The sequence below is a fragment of the Coregonus clupeaformis genome, chromosome 21, assembly GCF_020615455.1.
Source record: "Coregonus clupeaformis isolate EN_2021a chromosome 21, ASM2061545v1, whole genome shotgun sequence".
Taxonomy (NCBI): domain Eukaryota; kingdom Metazoa; phylum Chordata; class Actinopteri; order Salmoniformes; family Salmonidae; genus Coregonus; species Coregonus clupeaformis.
Genome location: NC_059212.1, coordinates 37892081 through 37908845, shown reverse-complemented (window position 1 = coordinate 37908845; position 16765 = coordinate 37892081). Strand labels below are relative to the sequence as shown.

General features: G+C 42.5%; 1 protein-coding gene across 4 annotated transcripts in view; it reads right to left on the bottom strand.

Annotated features, from left to right (window-relative positions):
* Positions 1–7669: 7669 nt before the first annotated feature.
* Positions 7670–16765, bottom strand: part of gad1b (glutamate decarboxylase 1b) — a 28556-nt gene continuing 19460 nt past the window's right edge. For all 4 annotated transcript variants that reach the window (XM_041842688.1, XM_041842687.2, XM_041842686.1 and 1 more), the window contains 11 exons: positions 15188–15300; positions 14035–14150; positions 13843–13922; positions 13654–13708; positions 9535–9651; positions 9378–9442; positions 9212–9290; positions 8833–8982; positions 8554–8661; positions 8291–8383; positions 7670–8199 (listed from right to left, as the gene is read on the bottom strand). In XM_041842688.1, coding sequence (XP_041698622.1) covers positions 8026–8199; positions 8291–8383; positions 8554–8661; positions 8833–8982; positions 9212–9290; positions 9378–9442; positions 9535–9651; positions 13654–13708; positions 13843–13922; positions 14035–14150; positions 15188–15300 — 1150 coding nt within the window. In that variant the 3' untranslated portion in view covers positions 7670–8025. The remainder of the gene's footprint in view (positions 8200–8290; positions 8384–8553; positions 8662–8832; positions 8983–9211; positions 9291–9377; positions 9443–9534; positions 9652–13653; positions 13709–13842; positions 13923–14034; positions 14151–15187; positions 15301–16765) is intronic.

Genomic DNA, 16765 nt, shown 5'->3' with positions numbered 1-16765 from the left:
CAATCCTTCATGTCCATCTAGACTTGACTTGGGGTGGTGGGTTTGAGTCAGTGACAATGTAGACAAGATGGTGTCTGCCACACTGTTGTTGGAGACAACAACGGTATCTTTACTCAGGTGTCCCAGTTGTCTGTGATGCTGTAGCAGGGTCTTCAGCTGCTCAGGGTCAGCGTGGGACATCCAGAGGTCATCCAGGTCAGAGGGGGAGCTGTGGAGATAGGAGGCTATCTGATGGAGGTCTGCTACAGGCAGCAGCTCCTCCAGTCTGGAGAGGAACTGCCACACCAGTATCTGTAGTGCTGTATCATACAGAGGAAAGTAACGCACTGAGAACACCTCCTGAGAAAACAGATTGTCCAGCATACAATAAGTGTAATATAATAAATCATTTAATTAGTGAATAAGACATTGGATGTGATTGCTATGCCAGATAACACCTGTGGATGTGTATAAATATGCACCTGAATGTCACTGGTGTTTTGTGAGAAGAAGTGTTCCCTCTCAGAAGGGTTTTCTAGCAGTGTTTGGACCAGCTCCACAAAGTTAGACTCTGCAGCCTCCAACTCCAACTCATTTCTACACTGTGGACTGTTGTTCATGGCCGTGGAGGGTACTGTTACTGTAGAAACTTTGATTATATCCAAATTAGTCTGGATGGTCTGGGGACCCGGTGGGTTTTCACAGCGAAACATCTCTAAAACCATCCTCGTTCTCAATCCCAGGATGAGTTGGGTCCTCTGCCTGGAAGTCAGCAGCTCTGGAACCATTTCTGTCACAATGGTCACAATCTCCTCCAGCTTGCCATACTGCATCACATCACGTTGCTGAGCCACATGCCACATGAAGGCATAAGTCAGGCGAAGCGGTGGAACCAGGAGGCGGAGAGAGAGAGAGAATAATGACAGACGTGAACCTGCCTGGTCTGAAAGTACAGGAGAAACAGGACTAACAAAAGGACACTCATCTGAACCTTTATCACTGTAACATGACATCTGGGAGTCTTCTACTGCCTCCACCAGAGGCTCTGGCTTTATCACACAATGTCCATGGACCGATCACCCGTTGCAGCTTACCCTCTCTCCACGTCGCACTGTTACGTTGGTGGCAGCAGTGGGATAGTCTTTGTAGGAGAGTATTGGTTGGCATGCAGGGCTTTGTGTGTGGGTGAGGACGCTTCAAGAGAGGGTGGGGATGCTGTAACATTGTGTATGTAAGTGTCCTACTGTCTCCTCCTGAGGATCATGCTTTAACATTAGTGGTGCACAGACTAAGTTTTGTAGACTTTACCCTTTGCAGAAGTTTTAAAAAATGGCGTTGTTTAGAAGGAGTGCAAAGAATAATTGAGTTATTGCACACAGAGTAGGCGTTCCCTAACGGAAATAAGCAGATGCATGCTAGAACCCGCCAATAGGATCTCGCTAGCTCGTGCTTGGCCCTGCCCATCTCCTTCCTTTTTCTGCCCACTATGACTCATTTTTCCCAATTGGAAACGACAGGCTGTGGTCTATCCTTGTTTAGGTATACAAATATTTGGTAATATGGTGCGCTTCAAATTAAACTACTTCCGGTTTCTTGCGCCGTCGGGAGTTTTCCATAGCAATACGTGGATGACGTCAGCGCTATCACTATCTACTGGCTTTAATGTCTATGGACAGAACCAGTGTACACTATAAAGTTTTTTTGTTCTTCTATTTCCTACTTTACAAAGACAAAAACATACCAAAAAACGAAACAAACAGCAACAGCAACATAAAATACAGAATACAAGAATAGAGACAAATAACCAACTGAAAAAATAAACCTTTCTGTGATTAGTTTACAAAGCTAAAGCAGCAGGTTATGATTTAAATCAAATCAAATTGTATTGGTCACATGCACCGAATACAACAGGTGTTGACTTTAATTACAAGCCCATTCCCAACAATGCAGAGTTAAAAAGTAAGAAAAATATTTGTAGTAACGCAATAAAAACAATAATGAGGCTATATACGAGGAGTACCAGTACCGAGTCAATGTGCAGGGGTATGAGGTAGTTGAGGTAATTGAGGTAATACAGTATGTATATGTAGGTAGGGGTAAAAGTGACTAGGCAATCAGGATATATAATAAACAGAGTAGCAGCAGCGTATGTGAAAAGTGTGAAAGTGTGTTTACTGTATATTCTATAACTATATGTAGCTTCCATCTTAGGTTTTTACTAGTAACTGATAATCAGCCCAAACATGATAGCCTGGGTAGGAGCTAAATACACAAATAAAATAGAAAGAACATCCAGTCAATTAACAAAAAGGGTTAATATTGATAACAGTCTTCAAATAAACAAGGAAAGTATGATAACTGCAACAATGCATAAAAAATAATAGTTATGTGGAACAAGTTTGACCCATGCTTGACCTCAGTGTATATTTTACAGGAGGTTGGTGGCACCTTAATTGGGGAGGACGGGTTCGTGGTAATGGCTGGAGCGGAATAGGTGGAATGGTATCAAAAACATTAAACACATCGTTTCTAAGTGTTTGATGCCATTCCATTTGCGCCGTTCCAGCCATTATTATGAGCCGTCCTCCCCTCAGCAGCCTCCACTGGGTTTGTATAAAATGTGCCGAATGACCCAATCCTCAGACAGGGCAACACTCGACAGAGGACAGAGCATGCTGCCCTCACTCAGACTGCCCTCTGCTAAATGGAGTTTACTCTTATTGACTGTTATTTCTACTGGGTAATTGTATTGAGATCTTGTAATGTTATGCCAGTCTGATGTCTTGTGGTGTGATGTCTGTGTGTACATACATGCAGCCACACATGTTCTTGTCCCTGTGTGTGTCTGTGTGCACTCTCTCTCTCTCTCTCTCTCTCTCTCTCTCTCTCTCTCTCTCTCTCTCTCTCTCTCTCTCTCTCTCTCTCTCTCTCTCTCTCTCTCTCTCTCTCTCTCTCTCTCTCTCTCTCTCGCTAGCTGCCTCCTCCATATTCATTAGTTCTCATTATTGTCCCAGGATTGGAACACCTGCTTCCAAATTACTGCTGTAATGAGCAATTACAGTCCAGACAATATCATCACCTTCTACTGTGTGGGTGCTGCCAATAGCCTTTTTGGTTACTTAATGAAGAGTTTTCTGTTTTTAAATTGGAATCTCATTTCATTACACATCTATATCTTCATGACTTTGAGGTAGAAATGTCTTAGAGCTTACAGGGTTCCTTTGTCGGCAATCGGCTTGCTTGCTTAGCTCTGATGGAGGCATGGTCGAGAGCCACCACCAGGGGGAGTCATGCCACATCGTTCCACTCAGATGGGTGGCTGAGAGCCAGAGGGGGGCTGATACAGGGAGAGGAAGAGAGGTGGAGGAGAGTGGGCTGATACAGGAAGAGGTGGAGGAGAGAGGACGAGAGGTGAAGGAGAGGGGGCTGATACAGAGAGAGAGAGAGAGAGAGAGAGAGAGAGAGAGAGAAGGAGAACTGGCTCCTGACTGTAATGGAGGAAATTGGTGTCATCTTCTTTCTCCTAGATGTGCTCTTTTGTTTGTGTGTCTGTTTCCTGTGCTTTATGTAGGCCTACAGTATATGTGTTCACTATGTGTGTGTGTGTGTTTACTGTGTGCGTGTGTGTTTACTGTGTCTGTGTGTGTGTGTGTGTGTGTGTGTGTGTGTGTGTGTGTGTGTGTGTGTGTGTGTGTGTGTGTGTGTGTGTGTGTGTCTGTGTACGTTCTATGTGTTCTGTACATTTATCAGCATGAAGGGGTGCAAATGTCGACACACTCCTGCCCTACCAGAAACAGTTGAAACAACAGACACACACTCCTGCCCTACCAGAAACAGTTGAAACAACAGACACACACTCCTGCCCTACCAGAAACAGTTGAAACAACAGACACACACTCCTGCCCTACCAGAAACAGTTGAAACAACAGACACACACTCTGTTTCTTTCATAGACTTTATTGGTGCTGCAGTATGACTGTGAGTTAAAGTGCCTACTGTACCTTCCTAAGGACAATTCTCCCACTACGGCTTCATACAAATCAAGATTAGTCACATGATTTAGGTCATTGTGCAGTTTACTTAGCTGGTCCCTACATACCATAAAGATATATATTTTTATAATTACATAATTAACTTACTGCAATACGCATCCATTTAAAATGAAATAAATAAAGAAGGATAATATTGTTTAAAGACACTAACTGAAACTCTTTGATCTTCCAATGAGTTCCCAAAACACTGAAGGTGCAGTATAAGTTAGTATATTACATTACTGTAATTGTATTCCTGTCAGACAAGAACAATCTTCTCTCTCCTCTTCTTTGAAGAGTACATTCCCTTCTTTTTAGACTTGTGTTTCTCGCTGAATGATGGACTAGCAGGGAGTTGACAGCAGAGCCATAGAAGTTTGGTTTCCACTAGTTACAACAAAAATTGGCTATATCGTAAAAATGTGTTTTTGGTCTTAATTTCAGGTTAGGGTCAGGCATAAGGTTAGCAGTGTGGTTAGGGTTATGGTAAAAAAATCAGATTTTAAGAAGATACATTGTAGAAATAGGCGGGGTTTAACCATAATTATGACTTTGTGGCTGTGGTAACTAGTGACAACGACTTGGGAGTTTTGTTATTTCTCAAATGACGCCCTCGGTACTATATAAATGTAGTGTACTGTACACACGGCTCTGGGCAACATCTATTTCTTTATAATCTCATAATAATTAAGTATCATACAGACAATCTGATCACTGCAAAACATTCAGTCAGAAAGACACAATCACAGATACACACCATAAAGATTGCACAAGGTTTAGGGTCAATAAGTATGTCTTTTTTTTAAATATCTTACATACGATCTAGTGTATTCCTGCGATCACAAGGGCTGTTGATTGCTGTATGTTCCCAATTCACTTTCTTTGGCTCACAGTTTCACTATAATATATTAATTTATAATTGGTTAATGACATTATTAATCAGAATTTACAGATTACATAGAGGCTATAGAATATCAATAAAAGATACTCATACAAATGGAAGAAAATACCTGACTTTTAAAACACCGGTAATGCTATAAATAAAACATATTTTTCTTTATATACAGTACCAGTCAAAAGTTTGGACACAGCTACTCATTCAAGGGTTTTTCTTTATTTTTACTATTTTCTACATTGTAGAATAATAGTGAAGACATCAAAACTATGAAATAACACATATGGAATCATGTAGTAGCCAAAAAAGTGTTAAACAAATCAAAATATATTTAATATTTTGCGATTCTTCAAATAGCCACCCTTTGCCTTGATGACAGCTTTGCACACTCTTGGCATTCGCTCAACCAGCTTTATGAGGTAGTCACCTGGAATGCATTTCAATTAACAGGTGTGCCTTCTTAAAAGTTAATTTCTGGAATTGATTTCCTTCTTAATGCGTTTGAGTCAATCAGTTGTGTTGTGACAACGTACATATTATGGCAAGAACAGCTCAAATAAGCAAAGAGAAATGACACTCCATCATTACTTTAAGACATGAAGGTCAGTCAATCCGGAAAATTTCAAGAACTTTGAAAGTTTCTTTAAGTGCAGTCGCAAAAAACATCAAGCGCTATGATAAAACTGGCTCTCATGAGGACCGCCACAGGAAAGGAAGACCCAGAGTTACCTCTGCTGCAGAGGATAAGTTCATTAGAGTTAACTGTACCTCAGATTGCAGCCCAAATAAATGCTTCACAGAGTTCAAGTAACAGACACATCTCAACATCAACTGTTCAGAGGGGACTGTGTGAATCAGGCCTTCATGGTTGAATTGCTGCAAAGAAACCACTACTAAAGGACACTAATAAGAAGAGACTTGCTTGGGCCAAGAAACACGAGCAATGGACATTAGACCGGTGGAAATCTGTCCTTTGGTCTGATGAGTCCAAATTTGAGATTTTTGGTTCCAACCGCCGTGTCTTTGTGAGATGCAGAGTAGGTGAACAGATGATCCCCGCATGTGTGGTTCCCACTGTGAAGCATGGAGGAGGATTTATTTAGAATTCAAGGCACACTTAACCAGCATGGCTACCACAGCATTCTGCAGCGATACGCCATCCCATCTGGTTTGGGCTTAGTGGGACTATCATTTGTTTTTCAACAGGACAATGACCCAACACACCTCAGGCTGTGTAAGGGCTATTTGACCAAGAAGGAGAGTGATGGAGTGCTGCATCAGATGACCTGGCCTCCACAATCACCCGACCTCAACCCAATTGAGATGGTTTGGGATGAGTCGGACAGCAGAGTGAAGGAAAAGCAGCCAACAAGTGCTCAGCATATGTGGGAACTCCTTCAAGACTGTTGGAAAAGCATTCCAGGTGAAGCTGGTTGAGAGAATGCCAAGAGTGTGCAAAGCTGTCATCAAGGCAAAGGGTGGCTATTTGAAGAATCTCAAATATAAAATATATTTTGATTTGTTTAACACTTTTTTGGTTACTAAATGATTCCATATGTCTTACTTCATATTTTTAATGTCGTCACTATTATTCTACAATGTGGAAAATAGTAGAAATAAAGAAAAACCCTTGAATGAGTAGGTGTGTCCAAACTTTGGACTGGTACTGTGTAAATATATATATCATTATGTTAGTATTGAAACATTTTCAAAAATGGTCACATACTGTTTGGTCCATGCTATCCGGAATTCCTTGGGACGTCCCTACCCCATTGACGTAGAAATGTAAAATGGTTAAGGTAAGGTTTAGGGTTGGGTAAGGGTTATGGTTAAGGTTAGGGTTAGGGTAGGGATGTCCCAATGATCCCGGATAGCACTGACCCATACTGTATGCTTGTTCCACACACGCAAGGAGACCGTTTTTTACGCGCTGCAAGTAGACGTTGCCTTTAGACAAAGATCTAGGATCAGCTTACCCTCCACAAACCCTAATATTAACCATATGGGAGAAAAACATGATAGTGACCCTAGATCAGTATATAGGGGCAACGTCATCCGACAGTCAACACTAAGGTCATAGTTCAAAGGTCAATACACTGTTAGTTTACAGCACGGGGTACACACACTGTTACACACACCTCCACAAAACACACACTTGAGTTCAAGGTTTAACGCTTAGAGTTGGTACATCTGGCTCTAGAATGATCCTATATATACACTGAGCTCAAGTGAATCGCGTATATCATAATATCACAATACACTGAGTGTACAAAACATTAAGAACATTTCTTTCCATGATATAGACTGATCAGGTGAATCCAGGTGAAAGCCAAGATCACTTATTGATGTCTCTTGTTAAATCCACTTCAATCAGTGTAGATGGTTAAAGAAGGATTTTTAAGCCTTGAGACAATTGAGACATGGATTGTGTATGTGTGCCATTCAGACGGTGAATGGGCAAGACAAAAGATTTAAGTGCCTTTGGACGGGGTATGGTAGTAGGTGCCAGGCGCACCAGTTTGTGTCAAGAACTGCAACGCTGCTGCTTTTAATGCTCAACTGTTTCCCGTGTGTATCAAGAATGGTCCACCACCCAAAGGACATCCAGCCAACTTGACACAACTGTGGGAAGCATTGGAGTCAACATGGGCCAGCAACTCAATAATTGAAAGCTGTTCTTAATGTTTTGTCCACTCAGTGTATACTGTATACTATTTGTGCTCTCAAACATTTATTTGTATTTACACACACACACACTCACACGCACACACACACACACACACACACACTGATGTAGAGGGTTTCCCTGTGTTCCATTACCATGGTTCCTCTTATGAATCTACTGTACAACACAGATAGACAGATGACTACTGGACGACTGTTAAACGGACTGGAACACAAACACACAACACAGGACTCTACACACGTTAGTAAAACCTTAGTATCAGAGTGTGTACCCAACACGCCATGAAGGCTACGGTTTACACATTCTACCTACGGAGTGAATTGTTTAGGACAAATCAAGAACAGCTAAAATTTGATCTCAGAGCCGATTCTTATGGTCACAGCTAAAACATTGAAAACTTCAGTTTCGGCCTCCGCTCACTGAGGTGGCGCTGTCTACAGGTCATGCCCCAGCCTCTCGATCTCGTCAATGAGGAAGTCGATGTCTGACTGGAGGGCTGCGGGGTTGGAGACGACCATGCGGAAGAAGTTGACCTTCTGGCCCTGAGGCTGGTAGCCCACCATGGTCGTCCCTGACTCCATCATCATCGCCTTGATCTTGGGCGCCACCTGAAGGATGGGAGGGGAATATAACATATTTAGAACTCTAAGATAACGTTTCTAGAACACTTGAAAAGTTAGAATATTGTACAACACTTACCATGTGAAGTTTCTCTCGATACTCCTCGCTGTTGTGTTCCAAACCTCTCAGACTGGGTGGGATGTACCAGAAACACACGTTGGTGTGCTGGGGCTACGGAGAGAAGACACACATTTGGAATATTTGGACCTATGGAACTACAGAAGGAAGGAAGGAAGGAAGGAAGGAAGGAAGGAAGGAAGGAAGGAAGGAAGGAAGGAAGGAAGGAAGGGGGGATGACTGAGGGAGGAGAGGATAGAGGAAGTAGTAGGACAGTAGCTTACCACTCCCTGGAACACCATCTCGTATCCCTCTCTGTTTCTGATCTTGTCGTAGAGGTACTGAGACAGGTCCAGACACTTGTCAATGTGCTGCTCAAATCCTATAGTGCCCTGTGGAAGGAGAATATTACAATTATTTATTTAGGGATGAAAAATTACAGAGGTGCTGACTGGGGACGGCAGGGCATCCCCATAAGTGTGGAAACCCCATTTGTGGTTTAGGCCTATACCGTATGTAATTGGAAGGCTGGATATGAGCAAATACTGGCTACACTAGCTCACCTTGGCCTTCCACATGAGCCAGAACTTGAAGATGTCGACGTGTCGGCCACACTGGATGGCCTTGTCTCCCGTGTCATAGCTGACATCATACTGTTTATCAGGCTGGAACAGGTAGCCAGCACACATGGAGTTACAGCCTGCCAGAATACCCTACACAGAGAGAGAGAGCATGGTTAAAGGGTGTGTGTGTGTGTGTCACAGGAGGATGATAATCATGTCTAGAACAGAGCTAATGGAATGGCATCAAACACCTGCAAACCTTTTGTCTGATGTATTTATTACCATTTCACTTATTCCGCTCCAGCCATTAACGCGAGCCCATCCACCCCAATTCAGGTGCCACCAACTTCCTGTGGTGTGTGTGTGTGTGGTTCCTCACCTTTTCTCGGACCAGGATAGCGGAGCACTGTAGAGGCACTCCCATCATCTTGTGAGGATTCCATGTGACAGAGTTAGCCCTGAGAGAGGAAATGCAGCTGTTAGTGTGTGTTGGTTTTGTTAAATAAGGAGTGTGTGTCTGTGTGTCTGTGTGTGCGTGTCAGTACCTCTCAACACCACTGAACTTATGGCGATGCTTCCTGGACATCAGGAGACCACCTCCCCATGCACCCTGGAGAAAGAACACACACACCATTAGATCAATAGGACAAAACAATATTGTCCCCAAACACACAAACGGACACACGCACACACAGTACTCACGTCTACGTGCAGCCACATGTTGTATTTCTCGCAGATGTCAGCGATCTCGTTGATGGGGTCAAATGCTCCGTAGACTGTAGAACCAGCTGTAGCGTTCACAAACAGAGGATGGTAACCCTGGAGGAACACAATATCACAGAAGTCACAATGGGATGTAACCCCTTCATGTGAGAAACAGAGAGAGAAAGAGAGCGAGAGCGGAAGAGAGAGAGAGAGAGAGGCCTTCACTATGGTGAATCACTAAAACAGTACTGAAATACACTACGGAAAAGGAAGGAACAGCACGTCAGAAACCAGCTCAATGTAATTGAAGAATCCATAGACTCTAACCACTTCTGGGGAAATTGGAAAACACTAAACAAACAACACAAAGAGTTATCTATCCAAAACGGAGATGTATGGGTAAACCACTTCTCCAATCTTTTTGGCCCTATAACAAAGAACAAACAGCAAAAACATATACATGATCAAATACAAATCTTAGAATCAACTATTAAAGACTACCAGAACCCACTGGATTCTCCAATTACATTGAATGAACTAAAGGACAAAATACACACCCTCCAACCCAAAAAGGCCTGTGGTGTTGATGGTATCCTCAATGAAATGATAAAATATACAGACCACAAATTTCAATTAGCTATACTTAAACTCTTTAACATCATCCTTAGCTCTGGCATCTTCCCCAATATTTGGAACCAAGGACTGATCACCTCAATCCACAAAAGTGGAGACAAATATGACCCCAATAACTACCGTGGGATATGTGTCAACAGCAACCTTGGGTAAATCCTCTGCATTATCATTAACAGCAGACTCGTACATTTCCTCAGTGAAAACAATGTACTGAGCAAATGTCAAATTGGATTTTTACCAAATTACCATACAACAGACCACATATTCACCCTGCACACCCTAATTGACAAACAAACAAACCAAAACAAAGGCAAAGTCTTCTCATGCTTTGTTGATGTCAAAAAAGCACCTAGATCTACTGCACAGATTATGTCAGACCTGGGCCCTGACAGTAATTCTCAGTAAGACAAAAATAATGGTGTTCCAAAAAAGCTCCAGTTGCCAGGACCACAAATACAAATTCCATCTAGACACCGTTGCCCTAGAGCACACAAAAAACTATACATACCTCGGCCTAAACATCAGCGCCACAGGTAACTTCCACAAAGCTGTGAACGATCTGAGAGACAAGGCAAGAAGGGCCTGCTATGCCATCAAAAGGAACATAAAATTCAACATACAGTGGCTTGCGAAAGTATTCACCCCCCTTGGCATTTTTCCTATTTTGTTGCCTTACAACCTGGAATTAAAATAGATTTTTGGGGGGGTTGTATCATTTGATTTACACAACATGCCTACCACTTTGAAGATGCGAAATATTTCTTATTGTGAAACAAAAGAGAAATAAGACAAAATAACCGAATACTTGAGCGTGCATAACTATTCACCCCCCCAAAGTCAATACTTTGTAGAGCCACCTTTTGCAGCAATTACATCTTCAAGTCTCTTGAGGTATGTCTCTATAAACTTGGCACATCTAGCCACTGGGATTTTTGCCCATTCTTTAAGGCAAAACAGCTCCAGCTCCTTCAAGTTGGATGGGTTCCGCTGGTGTACAGCAATCTTTAAGTCATACCACAGATTCTTAATTGGATTGAGGTCTGGGCTTTGACAACACCATTCCAAGACATTTAAATGTTTCCCCTTAAACCACTCGAGTGTTGCTTTAGCAGTATGCTTAGGGTCATTGCCCTGCTGGAAGGTGAACCTCCGTCCCAGTCTCAAATCTCTGGAAGACTGAAAGGTTTCCCTCAAGAATTTCCCTGTATTTAGTGTGATCCATCATTCCTTCAATTCTGACCAGTTTCCCAGTCCCTGCCGATGAAAAACATCCCCACAGCATGATGCTGCCACCACCATGCTTCACTGTGGGGATGGTGTTCTCGGGGTGATGAGAGGTGTTGGGTTTGCGCCAGACATAGCATTTTCCTTGATGGCCAAAAAGCTCAATTTTAGTCTCATCTGACCAGAGTACCTTCTTCCATATGTTTGGGGAGTCTCCCATATAGCTTTTGGTGAACATCAAACGTGTTTGCTTATTTTTTTCTTTAAGCAATGGCTTTTTTCTGGCCACTCTTCCGTAAAGCCCAGCTCTGTGAAGTGTATGGCTTAAAGTTGTCCTATGGACAGATACTCCAATCTCCACTGTGGAGCTTTGCAGCTCCTTCAGGGTTATCTTTGGTCTCTTTGTTGCCTCTCTGATTAATGCCCTCCTTGCCTGGTCCGTGAGTTTTGGTGGGTGGCCCTCTCTTAGCAGGTTTGTTGTGGTGCCATTTTCATAAAAAAATTAATAATGGATATATTGGTGCTCCCTGGGATGTTCAAAGTTTCTGATATTTTTTTATAACCCAAGCCTGATCTGTACTTCTCCACAACTTTGTCCCTGACCTGTTTGGAGAGCTCCTTGGTCTTCATAGTGCTGCTTGCTTGGTGGTGCCCCTTGCTTAGTGGTGTTGCAGACTCTGGGGCCTTTCAGAACAGGTGTATATATACTGAGATCATGTGACAGATCATGTGACACTTAGATTGCACACAGGTGGACTTTATTTAACTAATTATGTGACTTCTGAAGGTAATTGGTTGCACCAGATCTTATTTAGGGTCTTCATTGGAAAGGGGGTGAATACATATGCACACACCACTTTTGCGTTATTAATTTTGTAGAATTTTTTGAAATACATTTTTTTTTTTCATTTCACTACACCAATTTGGACTATTTTGTGTGTGTCCATTACATGAAATCCAAATAAAAATCAATTTAAATTACAGGTCGAAATGCAACAAAATAGGAAAAATGTCAAGGGGGATGAATACTTTTGCAAGGCACTGTACCAATTAGGATCTGGCTAAAAATACTTCAATATGTTATAGAACCCATTGACCTTTATGGTTGCGAGATCTGGGGTCCGCTCAACAACCAAGAATTCACAAAATGGGACAAACACCAAATTGAGACTCTGCATGCAGAATTCTGCAAACATATCCTCCGTGTACAACATAAAACACCAAATAATGCATGCAGAGCAGAATTAGGCCGATACACGCTAAATCCAGAAAAGAGCCGCTAAATTATACATCACCTAAAAGGAAGCGATTCCCAAACCTTCCATAACAAAGCCATCACCTACAGAGAGATGAACCTGGAGAAAGTCCCCTAAGCAAGCTGGTCCTGGGGCTCTGTTCACAAACACAAACAGACCCCACAGAGCCCCAGGACAGCAACGCAATTAGACCCAACCAAATCATGAGAAAACAAAAATATAATTACTTGACACATGGGAAAGAATTAACAAAACAAACAGAGCAAACTAGAATGCTATTTGGCCCTAAACAGAGAGTACACAGTGGTAGAATACCTGACCACTGTGACTGACCCAAACTTAAGGAAAGCTTTGACTATGTACAGACTCAGTGAGCATAGCCTTGCTATTGAGAAAGGCCGCCGTAGGCAGACCTGGCTCTCAAAAGAAGACAGGCTATGTCCACAAAATGAGGTGGAAACTGAGCTGCACTTCCTAACTTCCTGCCAAATGTATGACCATATTAGAGACACATACTTCCCTCAGATTACACAGACAAACAAATAATTAGAAAATAAATCCAAATTGGATAAACTCCCATATCTCTTGGGTGAAATATGACAGTGTGCAATCACAGCAGCAAGATTTGTGACCTGTTGCCACAAGAAAAGGTCAACCAGTGAAGAACACACAGCATTGTAAATACAACCTGTATTTATGTTTATTTATTTTCCTTTTTGTACTTTAACTATTTGCACATCATTATAACACTGTATATAGACATAATATGACATTTGAAATGTCTTTATTCTTTTGGAACTTTTGTGAGTGTAATGTTTACTGTTCATTTTTTATTGTTTATTTCACTTTTGTTTATTATCTATTTCACTTGCTTTTGCAATGTAAACATATGTTTCCCATGCCAATAAAGCCTTTTGAATTGAATTGAATTGAATTGAGAGAAGCAGAGACAGAGAGAGAGAGGCATAGAGCGAGAGAGAGAGGGAAGGAGAGAGAGACTCACCTTCTGCTTGACATCGAGGATCTTAGCTTCTAGATCAGCAGGAATAACTCTCCCCCTGAGAGAGAGAGCAGGAACAGAGAATCAGCTGATCTATCTTAATGTATATCTACAGTGGGTCAGGTGCAACCCGATCTACTGCATGGGGGTAAATGAATGCGGGAAGTGTGTGTGTGTGTAGTTCTAGTGTACCTCTCATCTGTACTCAGCAGGACCACATTCTCAGAACCAAAGCCCAGAGCTGCCCCGGCCTTCTTGATAGAGTAGTGGCTCTGTAGGAATACAGGAAAATACCGGAATATAAACAACTTAAAACCTTCATTTCTTCAGTGTGTGAGGCTGTGTGTCTGTGTGTGTGTGTGTGTGTCTGTGTGCATGACATACATGTTCTGATGTGAAGAGCACCAGGCGGGGAGCGGCAGACATGCCCTTGGTCTTGACCTCAGGGAAGTACTTGTAGCGAGCAATCATCACACTGTACATGTTAGAGATGGCACCCCCTGTGGACGGAGAGGGAATAACTGGTCAGCCCATGACTGGGACAGCAGCTAGGCCAACACGGAGAGACAGAACCAAGGGTTGGAACCGGTTCAGGGAACAGAACTGACATTTTAACAGGAACAGAATCAAAATCGGGAATGAAAGTGATCTATACTGTTCCGGAACAGTACAGTTATTTTAGAAGCATGGGAACCGGTTAATAACGTTATTTTACCATCCAGGATCTTTTTTCCAGTCGCACAAAAAACGCAACAAAGCACATATGCAAAGCCCTCACTCTTATTCCAGTGTCTGCCTGCCTGCCAGCTGAAAATCTTTACCAATGTGAGTGCGTGTAGGCTACCTGCCCCTCCGACATTACAAGTGTGATTTAGAAATTAGGGAAAGAGATTTTGAATTAGTGAAGAATGTATACATTTTTTCAACGCTAGTTAAGGATACTATAGTTATCATGTTTCACATTGGATTTATTAACTACAAAAAGGTAAGACGTGTTTTTATTAACGTTCTGGTGCTGCTCTGCACACACAAGCTTGTTAGCTAGCTAGCTAGTTTTGGTCGAATGTTAAACCAACTCCTTGGAGTTCAAAGACATTCAAAGTTCCTTCATAGAAGCTGGGCCTCCGTAGGTATAATTCTGTGGTCCTAATTCAAATAATGCATGTCATAACAAAAATATGTCCGGAGTGTCAAAGAAAGCCTCCTCCACCCGCAAAATTTCAGTCGCATCTCGTACCCTATACTTGTCTGTTGAATGCATGTAAACAACTATAGCTTTTGCCGCTCCATAGCGAGCTGCTCTATTGGTGAAGTAATTTAATGTCAAGCTAAATGTAAAAAGAAAATGTTGATTCTGAGGTTTAAAAAGGAACAGAAACTAATGATATAAACAGCTACTTTTTTGGGTTCGAACCGGTTCAGAACTTCAGAACAGTGGAACGGAATGAAAAAAAAAAAGGTTATGTTCAGAACAAAACGATTGGAAAATAATTTGGATTCCAACCCCTGGACAGAACCACCTCATTTTTCTACATACCTGGTGAGAATATGCCGTCCCCCTCTCCCGAGGGCCAGCCAATCATCTCTCTCATCTTCTTCAGCGTCAGCTGCTCCATCAGGACAAACACTGGAGCGATCTCATAGGTGAACCTGCCAATCAATATTTGAATCCATAAATCAATCAATCCATACATACAGGTTCCTTCGGAAAATATTCAGACCCCTTGACTTTTTGAACATTTTGTTAGGTTACAGCCTTCTTCTAAAATTAATTAAATTGTTTTTTTCCCCACATCAATCTACACACAATACCCCATAATGACAAAGCAAAAACAGGTTTTTAGAAATATCACATTTACATAAGTATTCAGACCCTTTACTCAGTACTTTGTTGAAGAACCTTTGGCAGAGATTACAGCCTTGAGTCTTCTTGGGTATGACGCTACAAGCTTGGCACACGTCTATTTGGGGAGTTTCTCCCATTCTTTTCTGCAGATCCTCTCAAGCTCTCTCAGGTTGGTTGCTGCACAGCTATTTTCAGGTCTCTCCAGAGATGTTCGATCGGGTTCAAGTCCGGGCTCTGGCTGGGCCACTCAAGAATATTCACAGACTTGTCCCGAAGCCACTCCTGCGTTGTCTTGGCTGTGTGCTTAGGGTCGTTGTCCTGTTGGAAGGTGAACCTTCGCCCCAGTCTGAGGTCCTGAGCGCTCTGGAACAGGTTTTCATCAAGGATCTCTCTGTACTTTGCTCCGTACATCTTTGCCTCGATCCTGACTAGTCTCCCAGTCCCTGCCACTGAAAAACACCCCCACAGCATGATGCTGCCACCACCATGCTTCACCGTAGGGATGGTGCCATGTTCCTCCAGATGTGACGCTTGGCATTCAGGCCAAAGAGTTGAATCTTGGTTTCTTCAGACCAGAGAATCTTGTTTCTCATGGTCTGAGAGTCTTTAGGTGCCTTTTGGTAAACTCCAAGCGGGCCGCCATGTGCCTTTTACTGAGGAGTGACTTCCGTCTGGCCACTCTCCCATAAAGGCCTGATTTTTTGGAGTGCTGCAGAGATGGTTGTCCTTCTGGAAGGTTCTCCCATCTCCACAGAGGAACTCTAGAGCTCTGTCAGAGTGACCATCAGGTTCTTGGTCACCTCCCTGACCAAGGCCCTTCTCTCCCGATTGCTCAGTTTGGCCGGGCGGCCAGTTCTAGGAAGAGTCTTGGTGGTTCCAAACTTCTTCCATTTAAGAATTATGGAGGCCACTGTGTTCTTGGGGACGTTCAATGCTGCAGAAATTGTTGGGTACCCTTCCCCAGATCTGTGCCTCGACACAATCCTGTCTCTGAGCTTTACGGACAATTCGTTCGACCTCATGGTTTTGGTTTTGCTCTGATATGCACTGTCAACCGTGGGACCTTATATAGACAGGTGTGTGCCTTTCCAAATCATGTCCCATCAATTGAATTTACCACAGGTGGACTCCAATCAAGTTGTAGAAACATCTCAAGAATGATCAATGGAAACAGGATGCACCTGAGCTCAATTTCAAGTCTCATAGCAAAGGGTCTGAATATTTATGTAAATAAGGTATTTCTGTTTTTCATTTTTAATAAATTAGCTA